This window comes from Vicia villosa, linkage group LG4 (genome assembly GCF_029867415.1).
Source record: "Vicia villosa cultivar HV-30 ecotype Madison, WI linkage group LG4, Vvil1.0, whole genome shotgun sequence".
Classification (NCBI taxonomy): Eukaryota; Viridiplantae; Streptophyta; class Magnoliopsida; order Fabales; family Fabaceae; genus Vicia; species Vicia villosa.
The window spans coordinates 322831-342093 of NC_081183.1; the positions used below are offsets into that span (position 1 = coordinate 322831).

Sequence of the window (19263 nt, forward strand, 5' to 3'; positions counted from 1 at the left end):
ACTCTCAGAGGGAGTAGAGTATACTCTCTATTTAACTTAGAGGGAGTTTAATTACTCCAAACATATATGTGTTATTTTCTTTTACCACCTCCCCTGAGAGATGTGATGTCGTAGTCAAAAATGGGGGAGAATGTGGAACCTTATTTTATCGGTGATATGCGTTAACAAGGACAACAAATTTTGATGATGACAACTAATGTCTTCTTACAAATCAAGTATAAGCGATTATGCGGATAAATATGCAAACCTAAGTATTACAGTTTGATGGACTTGACTATCCGATGATGGTAATTAAATGGAATACAAACTCAAACCTCATCTTAAGTGAACTCAAGCAAGTGTCTACGAAAGAAAACCCTACCTTCATTAGTCTAAGTGAATACTTTATAAATCATAAGGGTGTTCTTGTAAAAGTGCATGGCTAAAATATACACACACACACACAAAAACATCTTTTCAAACTGATTTTTCTCAAGAAAATATCTTCAAAACTATCTTAAAGTTTTTCCAGATAAGTCGGAAGCTGCCAGAATAGCCATGGGCAAAGTTTTGTCTTTGTCAATCGGTTGGCACATTAACCTAATCGATTGGCTCAATTCAAAATTTAGCTCTAAGAGATTTGGACAACATCTTAATGATGTGAAACGACTAGGAGACTAACCGCTTTGATTCACTGTTTAGAAGGAAGGTTCAACATTTCACTCTGTTGTCTATTGTTTGGTTGGAAGTTAACCTTAAACTTCACTTTTCCTTGTATAAGGAGGGTTCATGAGTATAACCTACTAAAAGCTCTCAATTTGATTGAATATTCTTAAGATCATTTCTTGGGGAGAGGAGTAAGTTTTTTTCCTGGTTTGACTGAATCTTTCTAATTCTCGTGTTTTCTCTTCTCCTAAACTCTTTACTTTCCCCAGTTTATATTTTTGCAATTTTTTCTGCTGCTAATATTAAAACTATTTTCAAAATGTTTTTAAACTCTGATTTTAATTCAAAGTTTTTCAAAACCATATTTTTTTGAACCACATAATTCACCCCCCTCTTGTGTCTGAAGTCGCATGTCCAATAGATGTCTCCTCAACAATTAAAGTGGTCGTATAGGTAACCAACTGGTCAACCCCGGGAGCAATAGTAATGGTCTTAATAGTTGAGACGGGAACAACAGAAGGGGAAAGAGTCGTGGTCTGAGGAGAAGGCACCGCAACTTGGCTAGAGGGCCCAGTCTGAAGACCTTGAGCATGGAAAAGGTCAAAGAGGATATGCGGCTTATCCATAGAATCTGTAAAATATACTTTTCCTCTCCTCCCGGATGACTGCACTCACGATGGCATAAGTGTCAATCTTCCTCTTCCTCACCTCAATACGAGGCACCACACTAGGGCCAAACCCTTTTTCATAGTCGGGGGCATGAAACCAGGAGCACTGTCCCTCCTTCATCATAATCTTGTTAGGGGGAAAAGACTTAACCTAGTGCGAAAAGGAAGAGACGTCCCGATTGAAGTGAGATGAGGACCAATACTTTAGATATGTACTTCCACAGAAGTGAGAAGACTCAAAAAAGGAGTAGCACAATGTGAGATGTACCTTTAATGTAAGGAGAATCACCACCAAAAATTGACCAAGAAAATTACCCAATCTCGGGTGAATGGGTCAAACAAGGATAATCCTAATAGAAACTAACGAGCCCTTAGTCGCAAAAATTGTCTTGAGAAGAGCGCTTAAAGTAGAACAAATTAAGGAACAATCTGAGGGAAGGCTTCTAGGATTTATGCTCGGCACACAGCTGAAACACCCTCATAAAGGCCTTGGACCTCAGATAAATCTGGGAAGGAGCAACTTATAAGTACTTCGGGACGACCATTTCGAAGTCAGAGAAAAGTAGCTGCAGTCATATCCTTGTGAGCATGCATTCATATAGAGAAACCATACAGTAATTAAAAAAATTGCATATCCTTTTATTAGAGCCCACTAGAAGTGCCGACCATTCCAAAGGATGGCCGACCATGATTTGACAACCTCTATTATCGCCTTTGTGCTCAAGATTAATGCAGTACCCATTATTTAGGTATCCACCTAGTCTTACTCCGTTGAGTCTGGTCTCGAAGATCCAAGTAGGCCTTCACTTCAACATTGTTGGGTTCACAATTATTTGTCCTCATGTGAAGCTGGACAAAGCTTTTAACACGTTTTCTCATCTGTTAGTTGACTTGTATTTCCTCCTTAGTTAAGATGGGAGGGGGCATAGGGAACTCAGTGAGACTCGTCTCTCTGCCGATGTTCGATAAAAAGGCTTCCAATAAGTCAGATGAATAAGCTACTTCCTCTAGGGAATTCCCAAATCCCTTAAATAAATCAGAATTGTCATATTATGATCAAGAGGAGGAAGATGAGAATCAAGAGACTCCCCCATTCTCGAGGCAGAAGAAGTTTCACCCTCAGAATCACTCGCAAAATTATTTATACTATCACTCATCCCGACTAGAAAACAAGAAATGTTGAAGAAAAAGCTTGAGTTCAGGAAGGTACATGAAGTGTGAGATTCATGAAGCAAAATGAATGAAGAAGTAGATATTTTGATTAAAGAGATACACTTGTAGCGATGAATGCTCTTAGGAGAGGAGAAGCAAATATGTCTACTAAGATAGTGAATGTGAATAAGCTTTAATGTCAAGGGTTGCAAAAAAATAATTACCAAAACGGTCAACTCCCCCTTTTTATTGGCGAAAATAGATGAACAATTTAGATTCGCTAAGGAAATGGGTTAAGAAATCAACGACTAGATTCTTCTTTGGGAAAACATGAAAACTCGAGTGCACTAAAGTGCACTATAAACCTCTACATGCACTAACTTGTCACGTCACCACGCGTGTTAGAAGAAGGCTATGAAATGTTTTAGTGGTAAAACCGCATTTGAAGTGCCTACTCCCGTTACTGTTTCAAACAGACTCGGAATGTTTCAGCTCTAACTCACACTAGACCACATCCTAGAGGCCGGCCAAAACACTAAAGGCTTCCTTGCCTCTCTCAGTATCCGATAAAGCCTTTGGGGAAATTGTTTTGTGTCGGCCAAAGGCCTAAAAACAAAGGTCCAATTCACCTTAAATTCACTCCACTTGACTCAATATATAAAAGTTAGTTCCTACCCGAAACAAGATACATTATCTGATCTCCACTTTTTAATATACTCATCTTTAATCTTGAACTGACTTGAGTGTCCGGGTGCTAACCATTGCAAATCTACCCTGCACAGTCGTAACAAAGATCAACATCACCGTTACAAATATTATAAGAAATTAGTCTTCAAAAATTCTCCACGAACAATTCAATGGTGATTGACGTTGAATTTGGTAGAGATGACCACCGTTTAATCTCTCGCAACTACGATCATAAGAGAACTGAAACCACTTGACGCATTACTAACCCCGAACTTGATTAGACATTCCAGTCAACCGGATACTAGTGGTGGAGAAAAATAAGTTAATTCATACATGTTATTTTTTCCACTCATAATGGCATGGTAAAGTAACCATGCCATGACCTTCCTTTTCAAAGCAACAATAAAAGTTAATGCAATTAGTTAGATAACATAAAAGGAGTGTACTTTAGTGACAATGTCATAGAATATATTTACAGGGTTAAGATCCTTCCCTATTTCTGCAACGATCTGTCACTTGCTCAATCCCCACACTCTCTCACCTCTCTGTTTGTTTACAAAAATGTGGAAGCTCAAGGTTGCAGAAGGAGGTAGTCCATGGCTTCGGACATTGAACAATCACGTCGGAAGACAGATATGGGAGTTCGATCCTCACTCCGGATCGCCGCAAGATCTTGACGATATTGAAACCGCTCGCCGCAATTTCCACGATAATCGCTTCACTCACAAACACAGTGACGATCTGCTTATGCGCCTTCAGGTTTTCATAATTCATTTTTATATTTCGCTAAATTCACTGTTTCAGTACGAATTTCTAACTTCACTGATTCTAACAATGTAGTTTGCAAAAGAGAACCCTATCAACCCAGTTTTACCCAAAGTCAAAGTCAATGAAATTGAGGATGTAACTGAAGAGGCAGTCACGACGACACTAACAAGGGCATTGAATTTCTATTCAACTATTCAGAGTCATGATGGACACTGGCCAGGAGATTATGGAGGTCCCATGTTTCTTATGCCTGGATTGGTAAAATTTTTTACACTTTTTCTCCTATTCAAAACTTGTGTGTTTTCACTTTTCATTCATAATGATGATTAAACAGGTTATTACTCTGTCTGTCACCGGGGCTTTGAATGCAGTCTTAACCGACGAACATAAAAAGGAAATGCGCCGTTACCTTTATAATCATCAGGTAACAACTTCACTCTATCTTTCACACTAATCAATGAGTTTTTTTTCCGTAATTAATTAGTTAGATGTAACTGCAGAACAAGGATGGTGGGTGGGGTTTGCATATTGAAGGTCCTAGCACAATGTTTGGCTCTGTTTTGTGTTATGTTACTCTAAGGTTGCTAGGGGAGGGTCCTAATGATGGAGAAGGGGATATGGAGAAGGGACGTGACTGGATTCTTGAGCATGGTGGTGCTACTTATATAACATCCTGGGGGAAAATGTGGCTATCAGTTAAGATCCTAGACTTATTTTGATGATTTTATTAAAATAGACATGGCATTATGGTTTATTTGTTTATAATCTCATTGTTGGTAGGTACTTGGAGTGTTTGAGTGGTCTGGAAATAATCCCCTGCCTCCTGAAATATGGCTCCTTCCATACGCGCTTCCAGTTCATCCAGGTTCTTGCTCCTTCCGTTTCAACTTGCTTTGAAAGAATATATCTAGTTACAGAATATTACTAAATAGAAGGAATCTTTTGGTAAAAAAAAACATTTGTAGAGTTCAAAATAGGCAAGTTTAAAAGAACGATTCTTTTATGGAATAAGAACGGTGATAAAGTTCTATCAACTTAATAAAGAAAATCAAGTGTGTTGGTGATGAAAGATTATGTTGATTTTAGGCCTAACAAGGCGGCTAACTTAAATGTGTGCAAACTGCACGGATTTATTGAATACACTATGTGCCTTGGCAAGGAATTATACCACCACAGGTTGCTCTATGTAGCAAACCCAACTAAGAGGCAAAATAGTTTTTTGTTATTCAATCATGTAGGCAACCTTTTATCATTTGATGTGTGATTTTATGCCGTATGGAAACACGAAATACTATCTTCATAAGATAATAAATATTATATACATTTTTCTGAAAGAGTGCCTCATATGTTTGTGACTTCATGTAGCATATGCTTTTAGTTAATATTCTTAAATTCATATTAACTAATTTACTATTGTTAAATTGGCTGTCTTTATTCGTCTTAAACATTGTTTGCTATACCTTTCATTCTTTACTTACAACAGAAAATAAATTACATTTTAAGCATTACAGGAAGGATGTGGTGTCACTGCCGGATGGTCTATTTGCCAATGTCTTACTTGTATGGCAAGAGGTTTGTTGGTCCAATCACACCAATAGTATTATCTTTGAGAAAAGAGCTTTTTACCGTTCCATACCATGATATAGACTGGAATCAGGCTCGCAATTTGTGTGCAAAGGTAAGTGAAACTGCTTAAACGGTCCTATGTAAACCTGGATTTTTTAATTTTTGAGGGCCAACTAGAATAGGCTGAACCTGAATGTTGTTGCTATTACCACATTTTCGCACATTAGTTTGTTTTGCTACTGGCCAACCAACTCATTACTAAGATTTCTATTTTATTGCAATGACAGTCATATCCTTGTTACAAAAGTTGCTCCCTCTGTAACCATCCATCACTCTAAACAATTATATCTACTGTCATTGACCAACTTTCCCAAAAGCTTAAGCTGTTTACTAAAAGCACTCACAAATGGTTTTATATCTCTAATTCGCTCTCTTATGAAGAGCCCTTTAAGCTTGCAAGTGGGACAATACATACACCTAATAATGACTTTTATTTAGAATAATTGGGGCATTCATGATTAAAGCGTTGATCACTTGTTCATTTGGGGCTTTGATACAATGTTATGGACTAACTCTTTCAAAAGCTTGAACTATTAAATGAAGATTCGTGAATAATTTCACACCTCTAACAAATTGGACTTGGCATTAAATTTCTTTACTATTCAAGTATCTATTTAGTTGAGCTAGAGTTAAGTAAGAGTTACAAAAGAGTTACCTTTGTTTTTGTGCAGGAAGACTTATATTATCCTCATCCGCTTGTGCAAGATATTCTTTGGGCAACTCTACACAAGTTTGTTGAGCCTATTTTCATGAATTGGCCTGGCAAAAAGTTGAGAGAAAAGGCTATCAAAACTGTAATTGAGCATATACATTATGAAGATGAGAATACTCGTTATATTTGCATAGGTCCTGTAAATAAGGTAATTCTTGAGAAGGGGCAAGCTTCTATGGAGAGTCCCTTCAACTATTCACTGTCTATTACTTTCCACTCCTTGAGAAGGAGAATGTGAAAACTAACATACTGTTTGATGGTTGCTAGTTTTCCTTCATTGAGTGCTGACTATTTATTTACTTTACATCCTTAATTTACTTTACTGTATCAATTATACTTTTGATTTGGATGTGTGAGCTTCCCTTCCATGCTCCACTTGTATATATATTTTTATGTTTCCAGCCAAGCCATTAAATGCTAAGAAATACTAATACTAATTAGTTATTGTTATTCCCGATGGTTATTATTAGGTGTTAAATATGCTTTGCTGTTGGGTGGAAGATCCAAATTCAGAGGCTTTCAAATTGCATCTTCCAAGGATTTATGATTATCTATGGGTTGCTGAAGATGGCATGAAAATGCAGGTCAATATACAAGTCTACTTATTTTCCCTTTGCTGGAGTTATCTAGTGGTTTTTTTTCTTTTAATTGCACATAACTGTTGTCTTTTTATGATTATGTGGAACCAGTGTCACAGCATAACCAAGCTTTTCTAAGTTAAAGTCTAATAAAATAAATTAATATTACAAATTTATGCATAACCACTTTTGTTTGCAGGGCTACAATGGAAGTCAACTATGGGATACTGCATTTGCTGCACAAGCAATTATTTCAACTAACCTAATTGACGAATTTGGTCCAACTCTAAAAAAGGCTCATACATTCCTTAAGAACTCACAGGTAATTGTTTTTGTTTATCATTAAAAGTTGCATCAGTTTGCCTGTGTTGACCAGAATCTCCTCTTCTCTTTCTTAAAAGGTTTTAGAAGATTGTCCGGGGGATCTTGATAAATGGTACCGTCACATTTCAAAAGGTGCTTGGCCTTTTTCAACTGCAGACCATGGATGGCCAATATCTGACTGCACAGCCGAAGGACTTAAAGTAATTTTTTCTGAAAAAGTTAGACTTGCTTATTTCATTCTTTATTTTGTTTTAACTTCTATTTTCATTTTTCAGGCTGTACTACTGCTATCTAAAATTGCACCTGAGATTGTTGGTGAACCATTGGATGCAAAGAGATTATATGATGCTGTAAATGTCATTCTCTCATTACAGGTAGCTATTTCTCATTATTCAAATCATATTATCTGAATACTTGACCTAGAAAATAAATCATGGTGATTATTTATGTTATTGGTCCATCCATACTTATTATGAATTAGTGTTCTTCAAGAAACCTAGAAATACCAATTTGGAAATCCAGAAAAACGTTTGCGGGTATATCTCAACCTTTAAACTATATATTTGTCATTATAGAACAAACCAAACTACTCTTTTTTAATATAACAAACCAAACTACTCTGTTTAACCACAGGCAAAAGCATCAGAGGACTTATATCAAACAGACTACTCTGTTTTCCATGCTACATGCGGTCTTCAATATTAGTATGATTTCGTTAAGAAAAGACCAAGCAAAATGATTTAGCTTTTCCTTTGCTTTCAGTATTTTTGAATAGAAAAGACCAAGAATGCTCCCACCTCTATTTTGTAAAGGTCTCCCCATCATACTAATTTGAATCCTTTTCACCCGAACAGTTTCTTTTTGGTGGAACCTCAGCCTTCTTTTTATCACCACCTTCATCTTTCTCATCGCTAAAATCACTAGACGCTTGCTCTAATATTCTGATGGATGGGATTTCCAGGCTTTTTGAAGAACCTCGATTTTCTGATCCCATGTCTTTACTTTTTATTTTTAAATGAAAAATTAATTAAAAATAATGACTCAACAAGTATATGTCTTCTCATTAGCAATTGTAACAGACACACATGCACAATTACAGCCACATAAGTTATTTTTTTAATGGAGAAACAAAAAAATTGAGAAAAAGTCTGGCGTACACTTTGTGAGAGTTAAAGGACCTACTTGAGAAAAAAAAAACATGAAAGACTAATCCAGTACGATAAAATAAGTTAAAGGACCGCGGGAACAATTTTTCCTATAAAATACTAAAAGTTTAGTGTTAATTCTTATAAAAAAAGTTAATTGATTTTAACTGCAACTTGAGATGATTATCAATTTGATGTGCGTAATACTAAGTTTATGTGTAAAATGTATCTTTTTTTTCCAATCATTGCAGAATGAAGATGGTGGCCTTGCAACATATGAGCTCACACGATCTTATACCTGGTTGGAGGTAGCCTTCTCTCATTAATAGGCCTGTTTTCATTTATTTTAGTTTACCTTGTTTGAAATTTGAAGTATGTGATGGCATAGGGCTCGTGTTTTAAAAAGAACAAAATCTATACTTTGTTTTTGTTTCAATCTTTTAATTTCAAAGCAATGCTCCTCGAGCTCCCTTTATATGTCATGAAATGTCTTAACTTGTAGATAAGTTAAGTATAATCCACCTTCCTTTGATTTCACTTAAAGTTTGGCTATAATCTATTTTATATACAAAACAGTTATCATTAAAAAGTGGAAACGAACTAACTTAGATTAGAACCACAACTACTTTTATTTATTCATTTGTAGTTTGTCAAGCACGAGTTTTGGATTGATGCTACCAAACTGGCTACATGTTGAATCACTATTTAAGAATGAATCTTGTGTTGTTTCATTGGGATAACTTTTACATTTCAGATTAGGGTTCTAATTGATCCTGAGAATTGGCAAGGTGTTTTTGTATTAAATTTAATTCATTAATACACAATATTGATGTTGGTAATGCCTTCTCTATTGTCAGATAATCAATCCTGCTGAAACTTTTGGTGACATCGTTATTGATTATCCGTAAGCCATCAAGTACTTGTTGAATATCAGTAGTTTAACCTCTTCCGTTCATCCACTCCATCATTTCAAATTTTAATTTTTGTTATGTTTTTGTATTTCCTTATTCTTTGCTCTATAGTTACGTGGAATGTACCTCTGCAGCAATTCAAGCTTTGGCAACATTTGGGAAGCTATATCCTGGGCATCGTCGAGAAGAAATACAACGCTGTATAGAAAAAGCTGTTGCCTTTATTGAAAAGATTCAAGCTTCAGATGGTTCATGGTTGGCTCCCCCTTTTGGGAAACTACTTTTTTTAATATTATTTCTATTAATATTATGTGTAAAGCATATTTTTGTCAGATTCAATTTCGGATTGGAATTGAACTTGGTTTACTTTACCTAACCACTCAAACTGCTCAACAGGTATGGTTCTTGGGGAGTTTGCTTTACTTATGGCACTTGGTTTGGGATAAAAGGGCTGATTGCTGCTGGAAAGAATTTCAGTAATTGCTTAAGCATACGTAAAGCTTGTGAATTTCTGCTGTCTAAGCAGCTCGCATCTGGTGGTTGGGCAGAGAGTTATCTGTCATGTCAAAACAAGGTCAAATTCATACCTATGCTGTTGAATTTCATAGTTGGGTTAAATATATTTTTAGTCTCACAAAATTGGGAAGTTATTGCTTTTGGTTCCTAAATTTTTGTCAGCTTTTGGTTCCTCTTTTCTTAAAATAATCACAATTGGTACCTCTTTGTACTCTTCTACTCCCTTTGTCCCGCATGGTTTCCACCCTTATATATCCTACTTAATGGACAATGAGTATGTTGGCTCTTCCACAGCTCCATTTCATTGCTACCTAGTATAATGAATGTACAGTCCTCTGTCAAATGCTACATTGATTGCGGGAATATTTTTTCCAGCTAGATCTGACTTGTTTAGATAACATTCTTTTACATACTGGAGGAGAGTTTCTCGCAGGTTGATGGTTATGTTGTTTAGGACATTGATATCTTTCATTTAGGAAAATTAGTTCTTTTAGTATTTTGTTATCCTTTTAATGATTAATTAATTATACTGTTTTCGGAGAAAATCTGAGTTTGATTTAAATAAGCACTCTTCACCCAAGAGTATTTAGGAAGTTAGTTCTAGGAAATGTGCTTTTGCATCAAATTTTCAAAATAACACTTGAGTGAGAATATCTGATTACTTATGACTATGTTAATGCTTTCTCGTGTCATTTCTTTAACAATGTCTCTGTTCAGGTGTATTCAAACTTGGAAAGCAACAGGTCCCATGTAGTTAACACTGGGTGGGCTATGCTGGCTCTCATTGAGGCTGAACAGGTATAGAGCAAACTTTGCAACTTTTGTAGTGCTGCCCCTTCCTATATTGATTTAGTTTATTGTTGCACAAAAGCATTTTTTATTTGTTTTAGGATAGTTAGTCATATTATCAGCCTGGTTAAATCAAAGGACCATTCTGCAAATTAATGAAATAGCTCAGACGTGCCTATGTCTCTTGCTAAATAAATTGGTATTATTGATATGATTATTTAATTGTATTAATATTTCCAACATCTTTCATTTGTTTTAGGATGCTATTTAGTTTTACAGATTTCAAATCCTCTATTAGAGGTGTGACTGTGAGAACAATTTGTTGGATGAAACTATAGATGAATGAAACTCATGAGTCACCTATGGAACTTTGGTAGATTGAACCTAGAGTAAGAGGAAACCAACATCACATAAATCTATTTGGTTATTAGATCAACAATGGAAGCTATATATGTGATACCAGGATTGGTGGAGAGAGCTAGGTGGGATTGGCATGGCTTTTATTGATGTAAGAATAATTAGAAAATTTTTGGCCTATAATACCATAAAAGTACCTTGAACCCATTGGACAAAATGTTTGGGAGATAGGAGATGTCAACAAGAAGACACAAACTAACCCCCCAGGGGTTAGCCTGTTGGTGAATGCTTGGGTTCTGAGAGTGTGATCCTCTCATGGTCTTAGGTTTGAATTCCGCTAGGTGCTAGCAATTTCTGTGTTGGGCCAAATCCATACAAAGCTTTGGTTTGGCTTTAAATTGGCTCCCCTGCAAGTGGGCGGAGATATTGGTTCCCTTGGATTAATCGGTTGTAAGGCCGGATACCAAGCTTTCAAAAACAAAAAACTTTTGAAAAACTAGAAGACACAAGTAGGGATAATGAGATGGAGCCATGTTTGAGCACAGTTAGTGGTAGAAAAATACAACTCAAACTTCTCACCCATAGACTTGTAATGTTGTATGGGTATGAATATTGAGCAGCCGAAAGCTAACAAGTAAGCCTGGCATAGAGAAGAATATTACGCAAGACATTTTGGATTAGGAATAGTGGAATACAATTGTTTGAGAGAAAACTAAGGTAGCTCCTATCAATGGTAGCAACTATCAATGTTGTCAATGACATATGGCAGTCCATTGCGGCGAGCCCAAAGACCTCTACTGTATCCCTCATGGTGCCGCCATGGCTGATATTCGATAGCGCTGGCTCCTATTGTAAAAGATGGTAGAGTCTCATCTTAGGTGATTTGGGCATGTTCTGAGAAAAATCAGTGAAACACTTGTGCAGAGGATTGACCAAATACATGATAGTAAAATATTTATAGGTACAGAGAGACCGAAAGTCTATGGGCTAAATAATTCAGGGAGATTAGAGGTTAATCGTCAATCTTTAAACTTCAAACATGATACAAGTGTCGTTCATTCATGATAGTTACTATATGATAATCAAGGCTTTTTACTTTTCTGTCAAGATTTGCCACCCTGAATGACGACGAATGCTTTGCTGTTTGCCACTACATTCTGGGTTTCTATACAAATGATTGAATAATTAGTCAACACATTACATTTGATTACATCCAACATCTAATCTTGATTCTGTTGTAGAAGAATAAAAATGATATCCATTTCAAAATTATGAAACAGGCTAAGAGAGATCCAACACCACTGCACCGCGCAGCTGTATGCTTGATAAACTCCCAATTGGAGAATGGTGACTTTCCACAAGAGGTAATGTTGAAAACCATATGACTCTGCTTTTACTCCCTCTTTATGCACGCATGTATTTTAAATCATGTTACTATTTTATCATTTCAGGAAATTATGGGAGTCTTCAACAAGAATTGCATGATCACTTATGCTGCATACAGATGCATATTCCCCATATGGGCGTTGGGAGAATACCGTCGTGTATTGCAGGCCTGCTAGTATTGCTTTAGTTAGGACTTGGGACACCATTCGACTTATTTCGACCTCTATCATCCTCCACCGTTTTCTTCTAGAAAAGATTTATAACTTATTCGTGTCGCCCGTTTTTTAGCACAAGGAGCATGGTTATGCATTCTTAGTCATGTTCAAGTAGTTGTTTACGAATCAATTTCTGAGAAATATGTGGGAGATCTAAAGGAAATTTATATGTTCTTTCTACTTTATTTAAATTTATTGTTTATCTTCATTTATAGGAAACTAGTCCGTCTATATGTGCGATGCACGAGATTGCATGGAATAAGTTATAGTTGTAATTATTTTTTAAAAAAGGTAAATTGTAATAAAAATTATAACTATTTTTAGCTCAAGAGTGTTTTAACTTCTACAAAAGAATTATTATCATATATTCTTATTTAAAAAGTAGGGACTACAAAACTCATTATTCATAATTTGAATTTACATATTTATAAAAAATAATTCCATAAAATGTATTGGGATAATAAACTTTGTTTACTATCTTTATATACATATATTTCATATTTAAAATTATATATTAACAATTTTGTTGGAAATAACTTATTATGATTAAAAAATATTTATAATTATTTTTAGTTCATGCTTTATTAAAACTGTGATTGTTTCATTTCTGAAAAAAGATTGCTATCATTTATTTTATTAAAAAAATATTTATAAAATCAATTATCTATAATTTGGATTTATATACTCAGATTGTTTTTTTTTCCTATCATATATTATAAAAGGGAAAATGCTTATTAGTTAGTAAGAAAATGTGAAAACAAGAAATGCAAAAATAAATTTTAATCCTTCGATATCATCAAGAAAATTTAATTTAAAATTACCCTCCAAAATAGGGACACGTGTGCATTTTTGCTATTCTTATTCAAATTGTTTCATACAGAAAGAAATTCAATTCATCATCAAAATAATTTTGGGTTAAGTTGTGATTAAACTTATTATTCACAATATGTATTAAACACTAATAAAAATTTATACAGAAAGAAACTCAATTCATCATCAAAATAATTTTGGGTTAAGTTGTGATTAAACTTATTATTCACAGTATGTATTAAACACTAATAAAAATTTATACAGAAAGAAACTCAATTCATCATCAAAATAATTTTGGGTTAAGTTGTGATTAAACTTATTATTCACAATATGTATTAAACACTAATAAAAATTATACCGAAAGAAATTCAACTCATCATCAAAATAATTTTTTGGGTTAAGTTGTGATTAAACTTATTATTCACAATATGTATTAAACACTAATAAAAATTTATACAGAAAGAAACTCAATTCATCATCAAAATAATTTTGGGTTAAGTTGTGATTAAACTTATTATTCACAATATGTATTAAACACTAATAAAAATTATACCGAAAGAAATTCAACTCATCATCAAAATAATTTTTTGGGTTAAGTTGTGATTAAACTTATTATTCACAATATGTATTAAACACTAATAAAAATTTATACAGAAAGAAACTCAATTCATCATCAAAATAATTTTGGGTTAAGTTGTGATTAAACTTATTATTCACAATATGTATTAAACACTAATAAAAATTATACCGAAAGAAATTCAACTCATCATCAAAATAATTTTTTGGGCTAAGTTGTGATTAAACTTTATTTGCTTAATTGTATGTTTGATTCGTTCTCAATATTGAGCTTGTTGATTCCATTAGAATCAGTCTAATAAACTCAAACTCAACTATGTAGCCAACTTCTAGAAGCTATGCATTGTTGCAATGTTATTCAGAATTTTTCTGGTTAGGCTGATTTGTTAGTTTCTTTTTCTTCGTAAGTTGCATTGTAATCCCAGCTTACAAATATTTAAAAGTTAATTGGACTTCCAACACGTTGAAAGATAATTGAAAGTTGATCCCTCCTACGTTCATTGTAAAATCACTTTTTTCATTCTATCAATTCCACATGATCATCAAACTTTTTCACAGCTTATTTTCACCTCGGAGGAAGACTATGTAGCTTGTAAGAAAATCAGGTAAATATGGTAATGACTGAAACAGCTTATAGTATAACAAATAAAATAAGCATAAGAGGAACACATCGAACGAAATCCACCAACAAAGATTCTGCATTGGTTCGGTTACTCTTGCACCTTTCCTTCGGTGTCAATTTTCTGCATTTTCCTGTGAACCTTCTAAACAGGTTAGTTACAACAGTTTTTAGTTCCTAACATGTGCATCTAGGTAGATTTCACACTCATGATAAAGCTAACAAACCTAGGATAGGTGCTTATGATCTGAAGGATTACGAAAATACGTGGAAAATCAACTTAATATGCTAGAAAACTGCAATCTAACTCAAGTTAGGAATTTTAGGGAAAAGACAGCCACATAAGTGATTTTCTGACATTTCGCAGACACAGCATGGGATAGTTAACAGCCAACTCAGCTCGTATTAAACAGCGTTAAAGGACTAAAATGAATTTCGAATGAATAACAAAGGACCACCAGAAACATATTTTAACCTTAAAAATGATCATTTAGAGAATTGATGTTTCTCCTTCTGATTGTATGAATACTTCAAATAATTATTATCAACTTCACTTTTAGGTACACAAAACACAACGGCTTGAAGTGCATTTTCCAAAGAGGAATTCCAGCATGGGAAATGGAAAGAGAAGCAAGTTTGTGATCCTGTCATACTGAGCAAGAAAACACCACAAGACATGTATAGCTATCATTAAAGTATCATATTACAAGCTACTTTTAGAATACCATAAACTTCTAAGTTTCCTTTGAAGAAACCAGAGCACCACGTAGTTCAACTAGTGCCTCTGCTTCATTAATTGCATCCATCACTTGAAGTTTTCCTCCTGTCACAGCTTCATCCACCGGAGTCCTCTCATGACTGAAAAGTTGCATTGTTAAATTAGAAGAATTGTAAGAAACTTTAAACACTCAGGTCAGTTGATATAACAGACCTGTTTAGAACACTAACGTTAGCTCCAGCCATGATTAATTTCTTCACAACCTGAACAACATTTGTTTGTTAAGGAAAACCATGATATGTAAAATAAGGAGGAATGTCCTTAAAAGATCACAGTATTTACCTCAACATGCCCATTGAGGCACGCCCAATGAAGTGGTGTATTCTTTTCCTCATTCTCTGAATTAAGATCCTGCACAGACATGTGCAAGCTTAATCATAAGCATTTCAAGGGAAAGTGATTAAATTTCAGTATGATACTTATTTCAGTATGTTTTCATGATTAAATTTAACAAAGGGCTGAATGAATGAGAGATATAGTCCTACCTTATCTGCTAAGTATAACATCATCTTAAATATCTTTTAGTAATTATCCAATAGCATGTGCAGGAAAGTTAGAAAAATTGAAAGATATGATAAAAAAAGGTACCCACCACTCCTCTAGTGATTAAATAGTCCACAATATCAACATGTCCATTTGCTGCAGCCATATGAAGAGCTGTATACACAAATTAGAATGGTCTTATAATGTGTTTTTCATAAGATTATAGAGGAGAATGTGAGTTTCCAAATACACAGACCTGTTCTTCCTTGGGAGTCCTTGGAATGAAGAGGAACACCATTGGATATTAAGCTCACAACATCATCCATGTCATCATATCTTGCAGCCTATCAAATCAAATGTCAAAATAATAAAATTCAGTATAAGTATGAGAGCATGCAAACAAATGGTTACCTCGAGTAATGCTTCGATATTCTCCTCCATTATTTCAGATGTACTCTGCGGTTTACCCATTTTCACAGTTGATAAAGAATAAGGATTTTAAGGTTTAATATTCTCCGGCACCGCACCTATTTTCTCAGTTCAGAGAGCGGAAATTGGTCTTCTTTCTCGGTTTCAGATGGGAACAGAAATCGGCCGCCGGCGGCTAGAGTTAAAAGGTGAAACGCTGCGTTTATAAACAAGAAATAAAAAGCACGGGTTGGGAGGCCTAGGTTTTTTTTTTTAATTGTTGATAACTTAGAAATATTTAACTTTTATTTTATTTTTTTAAACAAGTATAATTGAATGGTCATATTTTTTTTTAACCAGAAAAGAAGATATTATAAATCTTAAAAAGATAAATACAAGGACCAAGCCTAAATCCCTTAACTACAAACTCTAAGAGTGTGTTTGGATGGAGCATTTTAACGAGGGAAAGTAATGTTTTGAGGGAATTTAAAATGATTTGACCAAAATCCATTGTTTGGATACAAAAATGAAGAATTGTTAAAATGATGGAAATTTATGGAGTATTTCATCTAAGTTAAATTTAATCATTTTGAAATGACAACAAAAACTAAAGAATTTGAAATTCCTCTCATGTTCCATAGAATGTATTTGTTATTATTATTTCTTCAAATTTTACAAATTGGTCCTCATATTTTCCAAAATTATAAAATTGACCCCAAAAAATTTTTAAAAATTGCAAATTGGTCCTTGATAATTTTTAAATTACAATTTGGTCCTTCAAATTTTTAAAAATTGCAATTTGGTCCCTACTTTTCAATTTTTTAATTTGGTCCAAAAAATTTATATTTTATAAAAAATGACCCAAAAAATCTAACAATGAATTACCTTAATACTTCATCCAAACAAAATAATTTAAAATGAATGGATTTCAATTGAATCATTTGAATTGCTTTGAATTTTAAATTCCCTTAAAATTTCTAATTACCTCATCCAAACACACTCTAAGTTTTGGGGTATCCAACTTGTTTAGTAAGAAATCTCTAGAGATATCTTCTTGAACAAAATTAAAAAACCTATAAGACTTGTATAATAAACCAAGATTAACCAAGGAATCAGCATAAAAATTGGCTTATCTAAATATGTGTGTTACCATAAAGTCAATTTTGATCGAGTAGTCCCAATACACTAGCCAACGAGATCGAAGTTTCAAAGGCACCATTGAACGATTCTTAAAAGCATTCACGACAAACATATCCCTTTCTAACTAAAGTTTACTGATCTTCCTCCTTTTCACCTCTTCAATAGCCAAAATAGTCGTCATAAGCTCGGCAACTTCAGGAGTCTCCGAGCCAATGAAGTCACAAAAGCTAAAGACATGATTGACATTGTGATCACGAAAAAGCACACCACAAGCAGCCAATGTATGAATTCCGGAAACCACACCATCAATATTACACTTCATCCAACCAATTAAAGGAGGAGATCATAGCACCTCCACAGTTACAACAGGTTTTTTAGGGTGGATTTTGACTCCAAACTTCTTGAGAAGCACAAAGTTGGTCATGGCAGAATTGAAACTCCTGCAGGAATTATCTCCAACTATCTTGGCATGAGCAGTCACCATCCGCACGCAAGATTTTCAGTTTGCAACTTTGTCTTCAAATTTGCTTTTGTTCCTAATAGTCCAAATTTGATGAAATATGCAAGCAATGCTAGCCTGGGTCATATGTGATGATGTAAAATTTTTAGTTTTTTTAAATAACACAATTATATATATATATATATATATATATATATATATATATATATATATATATATAATATATATATATATATATATATATATATATATATATATAAAGATTGATGTACTTAATAAAATGAATTAAAAGTTTTAACTACACAAATTAGCATTTAATATTATTTTTATTAATGAAAGAGTAATGTTTCATTTTCCTAAATAGTGGCTCTACTCTACATCACAATGGATAATTTATCCATCTTTTTGTCAAAGTAACCTAAAAGAAACCTCAGGGTTTTGTGTGCTCTTTCTTGTATATCTATTGCTAAAGGGGAAATGAATCAAATCCCGTATGCCCATGAGATTTAACCAAGTCTAATAAATATGGGTATTATTTTATCTATAATATGGGGTGAGGGTGAATAAACTCAAATTTACTCTTTTATATTTCGAAGATATATCTCCGAACGTACAAAATATGCACACAATGTTCCCTAAGTGAGTCATTCGCCCCACATTTGTTAAAAATTTGTTTGGAGATGCCTCTACGGAAACACTCTGAAAAACTACAGAGATGCATCTTCGGATTAACTCCTAAAAGCACTTTGTACTTCACAAGCGAGTCATTCATCCCATATTTGTAAAACAATGGATCGGAGATGAATCTTCGGAATTACCTCAGGAATTTTTTTAACTAGTCAAATCGATTAGGTTAAGGTGTCATTCGATTGGTAAAGACAAAAATTTGTCCAGAGCTTTTCTAACAACTCCCAACTCATCTGGCACGACATGAAGACATTTTTTTTGAAAATATTGCTTGAGAAAACTAAGCTTAAAGAGATGTTTTAGTGTGTGTGTGTGCGCGCACGTGTGTGTGCGTATTAGCCGTATACTTTCCAATTAAACTCTAATACTTTTACATTATATTGACTCAGACGCATTTGAGATTTCACCACTAGGCTTATCCCGAACGGAAGCAATCTTTTAACACTAGGATGAGCTTGAACTAAATATTAGTTTTATATTGGACTAACCAAGAACCTGTGAGATTTTAACAGCGAACTGATCTCGAACTTATACGGATACTTGATCACATAAATCCCAAATCAAAGATTTTCACTAGTTTAGATTCAAACTTATACTAATAATTCCTAAGTGGATATTTTTTTCAACCATGGTAAAAAAAAACTTCCTTGGTGAACTTAATTCAACCCTTCAAGAATTGCAATTTCCTCACTCTTAAAATGACTTATTGAAAGCGTCATGTCTAAACTGTTACTGAGAGAAAGTAAACAACAAGAATTTCTAGAGAGAGTGTGAGAGGTGAGAAATAAAACCATATTTTCTGAATGTGAAAATATGTGAGAAG

The 19263-nt window shown here is 34.2% G+C and overlaps 2 protein-coding genes across 2 annotated transcripts; one reads left to right on the top strand and one right to left on the bottom strand.

Annotated features, from left to right (window-relative positions):
- The first annotated feature begins 3555 nt into the window (after positions 1-3555).
- On the top strand, positions 3556-12698 carry LOC131594266 (cycloartenol synthase). The gene is made up of 18 exons (XM_058866347.1): positions 3556-3911; positions 3993-4178; positions 4255-4344; positions 4421-4615; positions 4701-4785; positions 5432-5598; positions 6218-6406; positions 6729-6842; positions 7036-7158; positions 7238-7360; positions 7436-7534; positions 8557-8613; positions 9163-9209; positions 9328-9471; positions 9613-9790; positions 10450-10530; positions 12159-12242; positions 12330-12698. The coding sequence occupies exons 1-18, from the start codon at positions 3714-3716 to the stop codon at positions 12438-12440; spliced, it is 2271 nt and encodes a 756-aa protein (XP_058722330.1). The 5' UTR covers positions 3556-3713; the 3' UTR covers positions 12441-12698.
- Positions 12699-14988: 2290 nt separating this feature from the next.
- LOC131598674 (ankyrin repeat-containing protein P16F5.05c-like) lies at positions 14989-16395 on the bottom strand. Its single transcript, XM_058871260.1, has 6 exons — positions 16157-16395; positions 16002-16089; positions 15855-15919; positions 15545-15613; positions 15416-15465; positions 14989-15342 (listed from the first exon to the last, which is right to left on the bottom strand). Exons 1-6 carry the CDS (start codon positions 16214-16216, stop codon positions 15219-15221), a joined length of 456 nt encoding a protein of 151 aa, XP_058727243.1. The 5' UTR covers positions 16217-16395; the 3' UTR covers positions 14989-15218.
- Positions 16396-19263: the final 2868 nt, after the last annotated feature.

Bases quoted from the DNA above. Each gene is read 5' to 3' on its own strand.
- LOC131598674 (XM_058871260.1), bottom strand. From the start codon at position 16,216: ATGGGTAAACCGCAGAGTACATCTGAAATAATGGAGGAGAATATCGAA. The intron at 15,614-15,854 runs GTGGGTACCTTT...ATGTCTGTGCAG, and splicing joins ATTTAATCACTAGAGGAGTG to GATCTTAATTCAGAGAATGA. The intron at 15,343-15,415 runs GTCTGTTATATC...GCAACTTTTCAG, and splicing joins AACGTTAGTGTTCTAAACAG to TCATGAGAGGACTCCGGTGG.
- LOC131594266 (XM_058866347.1), top strand. From the start codon at position 3,714: ATGTGGAAGCTCAAGGTTGCAGAAGGAGGTAGTCCATGGCTTCGGACA. The intron at 4,616-4,700 runs GTTAAGATCCTA...CATTGTTGGTAG, and splicing joins GGGGGAAAATGTGGCTATCA to GTACTTGGAGTGTTTGAGTG. The intron at 6,407-6,728 runs GTAATTCTTGAG...GGTTATTATTAG, and splicing joins GCATAGGTCCTGTAAATAAG to GTGTTAAATATGCTTTGCTG.